The following is a 9715-nucleotide window of genomic DNA, read 5'->3' as shown; positions in this document are numbered from 1 at the left end:
CAGAGGGGACCCAATCACGCCTGGCATCACCTGGTTCCTGTTAGAGGCTGTGCATGGTGAGCAGAACATCCCTCCACCTCTGACCCCTACTTCTGAAGCTGGGTAACAACCCGATGTCACCGGGCCACTGCGGGGTCCAATGGAGACAGCGTCTGGGGAAGCAGGGGAACGAGGGTGGGCACCAGGCAGGAGGACCCCCCCCCCCCCCAGCGTGGGGCACACTCAGCTCTGCAGAGCCTCCCGGGATGGCACTCCTCCGGATGCCACCCCCACGCTCTGCACCGTTGCCTACAGAGGCCCTCGCGCCCAGGCCCGCAGAGAAGATGCTCTGAAGAACGTCTGGGACAGCCAACCTCTACCTCAGCTCCCACCGGGGGCCCAGCTCCCCCAAAGCTCCAGTCTAATCCTAAACCGGCTGAAACACCACCCGTGAGTTACAGTCCTTGATGCAGACTTCGCTCATTTTCAGCTTGGGTTGGGTGGCCCATTAAAACTTAAAGCTAAAAACAAAACAAAACAAAATCCAACAAATTTACTTGTCAAATCTGCTCTTATAACTTGCTGTTCAAGTCTCCAGGAGGCCCTTGGAACTGAAATAGATAGCACCTTGATTTTTAAACACACAGAACACATACGCATTAAAAATGACATATAAAAGCACTGGGCTTTGCCTCCACCTCCCCAGGGCCTGGCGGAAGGGTGGAGAGGGTTGAAGCTGCTGCTGGAAATGAAGTGGGGAGGCCAGAGGCGGCAGCAAGCTCTTCCCTGCGGGGTGGCGCTGTCCCAGGGCGTCACACCACCTCGTCGCTCTCCAGCCCGTGGGCGTCGTACAGCGCGTCCAGGATGGCCAGCTGCCTCTCCATGGCGGGCAGGTAGAGGCTCAGGTCCCTCTGCATCCCGGCACTGAAAGCGGCTTTCTGGTGGTCGCCCTCCTTCACGGTTAACGCGGCCACAAAGTCTTCATAGGATGGAGCGGCCCGCAGAGCCAGCTGCAAAAGAACTGCTGTGAGAACGCGCATCACTCTCGCTCTCGCACGCTTTACCCTATGCACGAGCGCATGCGTGAACGTGAACACACACACACACACACACACACACACACACAGCTGAGGAGTGCAAAACTAACAATAGGAATATACCTTCAAATTCGTGGACTCTAAACTTTTTTTTCAAGAACAAATCAAATACTTTGCAGGCTAGAAGCAGCAGGTGTGTACCTGGGCCATCTTGAGGATGAATACAGCCAGCCAGCCAAGGAGTGCTGACAGGAAAGTTTAAGAAAAGCTCTGACCTCATGCCCAGTGTGATCCAGAGGGTCCCCTTGAGCCCTCAGAATCTACCTGTGTGCGCGTTGACCCCACCTGGCCAGCCTCCCAGAGCACCTCACAATCCTGCCTGGCTCTCATCGCCACACCTCCGTTTCCCTGCACCTCCCGTCTCCCCCCACGCGGACCATATTTCCTTCCCACTCTGGCCTGAGTATTCCCTTTGCTTGTGCACTGATGCTCTCGTGCATCCCACCCCCGCTCACCTCTCTAGGAACCTGTACAGTTCGCATCCCTATTTTGCAGGTGAACGTCACATGGCTAATGAGTGCCGGCCAGGACCTGAGCTTCCAGTCGTCTCTGTTTTCCCAACTGCACTCTCACACCACATCGCTCCCCGCAGAGAGCTCCCCTCCCTTCATCGACCACCTGCTCCCCAAGCTCCCTAAAACCTATCACCTGGCTCGCTGAGATCTCTGGAGACGTTTTAAAATCTTGAATGATCATTCTATAGCTTCTTTCTTGAGCGTCCTCACACTCTGAATTTGAAAGCGTTTGTGCAGTTGGAGAGTGACTGGCATTTCTCTCTCAATGACTGCAGCACAGGCCTGCCTGGGCGAAGAAGGCCCGGACTTGACCCCAATCTTTCAATTGTTTGAGGAATTTCAGCAAGGTGCTCGACCTTCCAGGACCTCAGTTCCCTGATTTGGAGTAGAGAACTGGTACCACTTTCCTTATTTGAAGGAAATGGAATATGTATGACATACTTAACCCACTGCCGGGCACATATCAAATACTCAAATGGTGGTAGCAGTACCTGGGAGAGAGCAGAGACTGTAGAGAGGGCAATTATCCAAAATTATAAAGTGAGAAAATCTCTCAGAACCGAAGGGTATGAGACTCCAGATTTAAAAACACACCCAAGTGCTGAGTGCAATGGATGATAAAGACCAAAAGAGGAACGTGATAAAATTTTAGAATGCGGGATAAAGAGGAAAAGTCCTCGGGCAATACAGCTCAACAGGCCTCAACAACTAACTCAGACTGGAATGAGTTTAGAAAGTTCTGACAGGGAAGTCTCCAAGAAAAACACATAATGACACATTTGTGGGTTCAGAGTGATGATGCTTTGAGAGGTCTGATGGTGCAGGGAAAAATAAAAACATATAAGAAAGAACAAAAAACAACAACAACAATAACAACAAAAAACCTATAGAATACTGGCTCATTATCATAATGTTAACTTGTGAGTAATTATTTTGGGATGGTGGAGGCAGTGGGGGGAGGTGAGGTAGAGACAGTAAGGTCTAAGAGCTAAATTCTAATCTATAACAGAAAGTTGACATTTCGTGACTATGACTGATCAGGCCACAAAGAACAATGGACATTCTTAGAATCCCAGAGGTATTAGGAGAAACAGCATCTCTGGAGTAAGTCTGGGAAGTAGGGAGCCAAAGCAGAGACTGCTATTTTTTGCTGTAACATTTTGTATAAACCTATGCACAAATGTTTTAGTATAAGAAGACATTTAAAAAGTTTTCCCGGAGTGGGGCCCAGGGAGTTCCTCAAAGGCTCCTAGAAGATTGTGATGCAGCCAGGTCTATTTGGGAACTAATAATAGAGCTCAACCGAAGAGGAAACCAAAAAGGCCGAGTGATGATGGTGAGAGACCTCGATGGAGGCAGAGCCTGGACTGGGCATCACTCAGTTCTGCAGACCATGTCTATATGAAAAGAAAAGCTAACTATTTGGCTGATGAATGAATCAAATTCCTTGACTGTAAAAGATGTTTCAGTCAAATGCTCTTGCCCCTGCTAATGAATCAGCACGTTAGGAAACTCAGTAAACTTTCCAAAGCAGGAATGACTTGGAGAGGCTGAAAGGGCCAATCTGGCTCCTCTATTGAGAAGGCTGTTGCCAAAGGCTCGACATAATCTATTTTCTTAAAAACCAGCAACTTTTAAAAGTATTGGCAATAATATCAAGGACCTTCAAAATGTCCTTGGGTATATTATCTACCTCTTTGTGTCTCAGGTTTCTTTGTCTACAAGTAAGGAAAATAAGAGAACCTGCTGAGTTATGAAATTAATAACTTCACACACATAGAGCTCTTAAAACAATGCCTAGTGTTTTAAGTGCTTTGTGGAATTGGAGGAGTGCAGCTCGGGAAGTCCGCCTTCCCCTTCCAGTCATAACCGTGCATGCGCGTCCATCCAGAGTTAATGCTTCCACCTTCATGTTTCCAGAAAAGTGGTTTTAACTTTTAAAATTTGTGGCGGGGACCAGTAGATAAAGTGCCCGCTTCTTTATTCAGTGTGGAACTAGTACAAGAGCGGGGTAGAGGGCATCTTACTAAGGAAACTTAACCCGACGGTCAATGCTCAAAATTCCAAGTTGTGGTTGTAGCTATTGGCAGTAGACAGAACAATTTTAATTTTAGGAACCTATTTGAGAAAATAAGAGGTGTTTTTTTAAAGGGAAAAATGCATATGAACAGACACTGTTTTATCTGTATTAAGAAACTTGGAAGCAGTTTAAATTTCTAACACAAAGGACTGGATGAAACCTCAATATTAGGGAAATATATTTTTAAAAAAATATATTTTATTGATTTTTTAAAGAGAGGAAGGGAGAGAGATAGTTAGAAACATCGATAAGAGAGAGTCATCGATCAGCTACCTCTTGCACACCCCCTACTGGGGATGTGCCCGCAACCAAGGTACATGCCCTTGACCAGAATCGAACCCGAGACCCTTCAGTCCGCAGGCCGAAGCTCTATCCACTGAGCCAAACCGGTTTCGGCGATATGAGGGAAATATTGTACAGTCACTAAAAATAATGGTTTTCAAAAACTTATGGCATTAAAAATGGTCATGATAGAATCTATTATGTGGGGAGAAAGAATACAAAATTACACTGCAAGCTAAAGTAAAAAAATTTACATGCATGTAAAAAGTACAAAATAAAGATAATTATAAACACCTAATATAAACATGTTGATATAAAATATAAACACTTATAAGTAGATATGTATTTAGAAATATATAAAATTAAATAGAATATTTAAAAGTATATAAAATATATAAAAATGAAAGTAAGAAAGGTAAATCACAAAAATATTAAAAATGGTTATTATGGAGTGATAAGAATATGGACAAGTTTAATTTTCCTCCCTTCCTATTCTTCCAAAACTTCTACAATGCATTGTGATGCGTCTAAATTACTATATATTCGGGAAAATGCCATAAATTAAAAAGTCCTTTTAAAGACTCATGCTTATGATAAATGTTCTGCTATAGCTGCATTCTTGTCGACAGTATCCCTTCGATCGTTAATATTTCAGGATTTAACCTGACCTCTACACTGAACCCTCCCCCTCCCCCACATTTACGCTTCTTGTACACAGGGCAACTCAATGCTCTAATGCTTTGTCATCTGACAGCATTTACTCAGAGACTGATGAATGTAGCAGCATCTGCTGCCTAATTATTCACCAGCAGCTTCTCGATTCTTCCGTGCTCACTGCGGAGACTGTGTGGGGAGTGAGCAGCAACCTTTGGAGACAGCAGGTAGCCGCACTTTGGGACTGGGATGAAGAGCTCTGAATGTATAAAACAGCGGGAGCCAATGCTGAGGATTACCGAAGGTAAGAGACAGGGACGGCCTGGCACAAGGCCCCGCACACAGTAGGTATCCAGCAGCTGCCCGGCAGCTCTTCTAACAGCACTGAAGGACGTGTGGGCAGTTTGTAGCTGCAACTGGTCAGGCTCCTATTATTGCCACGCTTTCAAAAATGATTTTATTTTCACCGAAATTTGATTTCTTCCACCTACATTCTTCCCACTTTCTTTCCTCCCTCCAAATAAATCATGACCTAAAGCAGTTCTTACCTTAGGGCTTAGGCGAATGATGTCTCCCATCCTTTCAATGAGCAAAAACATCACCTGCGAGTATATTTTTAACCACATCCCGCCATGGTTCCCAGTGTCCCCTACATGAGACAGCCTTTTCACCGCTGCCTCTGACTGAGACAGTGGTCCTAGGAACACATTACTGCAGACCCACAGAGGCCGCTACTCTCGCTATTTCACACACTAGCTCAGCGACTGAGTCCCAGGTGTGTGTTCTTCTTCTGGCAACATGCTGGGAGGGAAAGTGTGGGCGTAGTAGGAGCCAAAACATGTGCATACAAACACCTCCACAAGGAAAATAACTGGGAAAGAAGAGACTCCCCGAACAGCCAAGGAGAGTCCATTGGAGCCCTGGGCTGGGTGGCGCAAAGCACTCTCTACCAGTCTGTTCTTTGTCACCAACATTCCCACCAACAAAGACCCACGGCTTGTAGTTAAATGAGCAACACTTTGTTCTCATTCTGGAAGACAAAGCAAACAGGAACACATGCACCCAGAACCAAACCAAACCACCTCCGGACCCCAGAGCGTTAGGGGGCAGGAGGCTCACTTACCGCGAAAACCCCGCGAACAACCCAGCCGTGGTGCTGCCGCAACGTCTTCCCGTACGCGTTGTCTAGAAAAGAAAAGCCCCATGAGCACTGGGTCTCACCAGAATTTGATGTGCTTTTAGTTTCTCGTCCTTTCTCATGTATGGTCTTAGGAACTGATGAAAAGCCTTATTGTAAGACTATATATCCCAATGTTTTGGGTAGAAAAAAAGTCTATGCAGATTTTTGTTTTAAAGAAAAATATATATTCCCACTCTTACCCTGTGTTAATATATCTGAACTGTAGCTTATTATCATGGAGGCGGGGAGAGGAAGTTCAATATGTATAAGGAAATAAAGAGGGAGAAAAGGATACTAGAAAAATCGAGACTACTTACATCTACCTACTATACAATATTAAAATGCAGCTTTCTGAAAGGTGTGAGTTGAGCCAGGCCCTCAGCTGTCTCCCCTTTTGTAAGATGATCCTAAGGTTCTTTTTTAAAAATATGTTTTTATTACTTGCAGAAAGAGGAAGGGAGAGAGATAGAAACACTGATGATGAGAGAATCACTGATCGGCTGCCTCCTGCATGCCTCCTACTGGGGATCGAGCCCACATTCCAGGCATGGGCCCTGACCAGGAATTTAACCGTGACCTCCTGGGTCATGGGTTGATGGTCAATCACTGAGCCACACCAGCCAGGCTAAGGTTCCTTTCAATTCTAACATTCATTCTGGGATGTCAGATGTTTATCCCAGATGTCCTAGGACCCTGGATACACAGCGATAGACCCAGGAACCTTAGAACTATTTTGGAAAGAAGGGCTTAGAGTTAAAGTTATAAAGTAAATGGTGAGGCCCATTAATAAAAGTCATTCAGATTCTAGACTTTAAAGATAAAAACCTATTCCTTTTGTCCCATTGTGTTTTAAAATATGATTTAAAAACAAGTATATAATAATTTTTATTACAAAAAAATAACCTCAAGAACAAGGTGACTGCATTTTTTGCCAGGAATGCATTCCTAAATGCTTTAAATAATTCAATATGTGCAAGATTCAAAACTGATTTTTTCCACAGGAGTAAGTTCAGCCCCAGGAGACACGGAGCTTTATCGTCATAATGCATTTTTACTTCAACGCTCCATTTTATTTTCTAGGCACCATCTCCACTAGTTCACAGAGCGCTTATTCCTAAATTAACAGGGAGTATCAGGGGAGTTGTGTGACCTTCTTTAGCATGTGTAGCTCATCTAAATTCTATTCTAAACTTATGTATTTTCATGTGCTAGTTTCAGCACTAGTACAAGCACCGCCACCATTTAATGAATGCTTAGGTTTAGCATCGGATACAAAATATTTTAAGTTATAAAGAGTGTAGGGAGCGGCTCATGGGGCTAAGGACCCCTGGGGCTGGGGACCTTCACCTGCCATGAAAGGACTCTGAGCTTCCCCCCTGGGGCACAGGGGCACTTTATAAAAATATAGCTTACTGCTTCTTTCTGATCTCACAAGTAATGCATGCCCATTGTTAAAAGCACGGGAAACACAAAAACGGAGGGAACAAGGAATCCTGGATAATTGTGGCTCTCAGAGAAGCACGGTAGCATCGGGATGTACTCTCTCCGTCTTTTTCCTATACAGATAGTGCATTTCCTTCGGCTAACGGTCACGATCCATCTGGCTTGGAATTGTGGTAGAGGAGCAATGTGGTGAGACTTAGCAAATGTCGCTGCCAAGGTCCCCGAGCCTTCACCCAGAGCCCCTTTGGCTGGGCAAACTGCCTATTGGCAAGGACTCTGGGTCCAGTGTTATGCCAACCTCAGAGACATTATACTCTTTCTACATTTTACCATTTATTTATTTATTTATTTATTTAAATATGTTTTTATTGATTTGAGAGAGAGAAAGGGAGAGAGAGAGAGGGATACATCGATTGGCTGCCTTCTGCGCGCTCCCTACTGGGGATCGAGCCTGAAACCTAGGCACATGCCCTCTCTGGGAATCCAACCGGTGACCCCTCAGTTCATGGGACGACACTAAACCACCGTGAGCCACAGTGGCCCTTTAAGTCAACCATTCAAAAAAGCCCGTAACCTTTCTCCACGCCCCCTTCTCTAGGGCAACCAGAGAGCAAAGGTGCCGGGAGTCCACGCAGTGTGGGCGGGCAGCCTGGCTAAGGAAGAGGGAGTGTTTGTGGAGCAGCACGACCTGTGGCCCCTTCCTGGCCTTCCAGGAGGCAGCTCTTCCTTACTGCGCCTGCACCTTGCCAGAGAAGAGTCCCCCCCGCCCCCCCCCCCCCCCGCAGAATGTGGGCCAGGTGGTCTAACGGAAGGAAACGATGTTAGAGAACTGGGCTGGGTCCTGACTCAGGCCCAGCAAGACCACTGCAATAATTGAAAATCAACAAGTAAACTCATTAAAAAAAAAAAAAAAGAAAAGAAAAAGGTTTGCCCAAAGTCCTTAGCTGACTTCTAGGGCTGCATTACAGCACGAAGTCTAAGCCTGACCTATTTTGGTTATCCAGAGATTAGATAATGAAATACATTAATCTTCATTTTAATACTCATTCGTCATCCTCATGCGAGCTCTATAATCAGGAGGTATTTTTGGCTTCCAGAAGACATAAATGATGCCCTTCTCCCAGTTCTCTGAGACGTGTCACTTCCTCAGAGCCCGCATCAAGATTTTTGAGCGGGAAGCCTTGTTAATAATTTACCTTGCCCAATTCTCTTCCTTCACAAGTGAAGAGGCAGCAAACCCAGAGAGACAGTGACTTCCCCAAGGTCACAAAGCTCAAAGCAACGAGAACCTGGGGCATTCTGTCACATTAAGCCATTCTGCCAAAAACTAAAGTTATCCTCTGTGAAACAAAATGATGAGAATGAAAAATGTGCCTTTCCCACCCATTTCCTAAAAGAATTTGGACCTTAGTCTGTTTGTGGGAACCAAACAACTGTGATTCCTTTCCTGGTAACTCAGAAACTCACTGTGAGGTACTCAGAGACCATGGCTAGACCTACCCCGGTGTCTGAGCGCGAACCCTCCCACGACAGCTGGTGGACAACCAGAAATGGAATCTACTAGTCTCTCGAGCACAGACCTATAATCGGTAGGAATTTGTAAAGTCCCTTTGAAGACAAAGAAGAAATGCAAATTTACGTTTTGAGCGAGAGCTTAGGAAGTCGATAAGCAAGGACAGGAAAGGTAGAATCCGTCCTTCGCTGAGCCCAGGGCGTGACACCGATCGCCAGCCCTGCAGGCATGGCTCGCAGGAAAAGGTGCAGTGGACAAACATGAAGAGCAATACTGAGTGAGAAAGGAAGAATGTGCATAGCGTGACACCATGTATACATGCTTAAAACATACAATACAATACTGGATACTGTAATACACAGACACAAAAAATACATAGAAGTATAAAACACGCATTATGGAATGACAAACAGCACATTTTGGAAATGGAGATAGTCATGGGTCAAAGGGTGGCACATGGGTTCTGTACTGTTCTGAACTGTTCTATATATTTGGCCAAGTGACAGGTATTTGTCAAATGTTTGAAATACTTAAAATAAAAAGACTGAGCTATTAGGAAAATTCCCTCTGAGTTCTTTTTTCCTTTTTCTATTTTTTTTAAAAAGAATTTTAGTGAGTTTATTTGAGCCAAACTGTCTATGCCGGGAAGCAGAACCTCAATGAATTGAGATAATGCTCCGTCCTCTGAATTCTTTATAGGCACTAAGCTCAGGCAGAACGGACTGAGAAAAGCCAACTCAGTGAGCAGCGGACAGGTGCCGGGCTGCCCGGAGACGTCCTTTGTTAACTCCAGGCACCGTCTACTCTAGATGGACCTTGGGCGTGAGCCAATTCTGCCAGCAGAGCCACCTGCTGGGTGGCGCTTCGGAGCGAGCGCGACTTAATCCACGTTCCATGGTACTGTCAGAACGATTAGGTAGGTTATAATTTGACGCTGAGTATGTAATTATGACTTCGGGCTTTCTCACATAG

At 45.4% G+C, this 9715-nt stretch overlaps 1 protein-coding gene across 3 annotated transcripts in view; it reads right to left on the bottom strand.

Annotated features, from left to right (window-relative positions):
• Window positions 1–517: 517 nt before the first annotated feature.
• PLEKHA8 (pleckstrin homology domain containing A8) overlaps window positions 518–9715 on the bottom strand; it is a 46702-nt gene continuing 37504 nt past the window's right edge. For all 3 annotated transcript variants that reach the window (XM_084896873.1, XM_084896872.1, XM_084896871.1), the window contains 2 exons: window positions 5731–5792; window positions 518–989 (listed from right to left, as the gene is read on the bottom strand). In XM_084896873.1, the coding sequence (XP_084752999.1) occupies window positions 792–989; window positions 5731–5792 (260 nt within the window). In that variant the 3' untranslated portion in view covers window positions 518–791. The remainder of the gene's footprint in view (window positions 990–5730; window positions 5793–9715) is intronic.

The sequence above is a fragment of the Pipistrellus hanaki genome (genome assembly GCF_964339955.1).
Source record: "Pipistrellus hanaki genome assembly, chromosome: 10".
Classification (NCBI taxonomy): Eukaryota; Metazoa; Chordata; class Mammalia; order Chiroptera; family Vespertilionidae; genus Pipistrellus; species Pipistrellus hanaki.
Note: the sequence above shows the minus strand (reverse complement) of the source record. Positions and strands in the feature narration are given on the sequence as shown.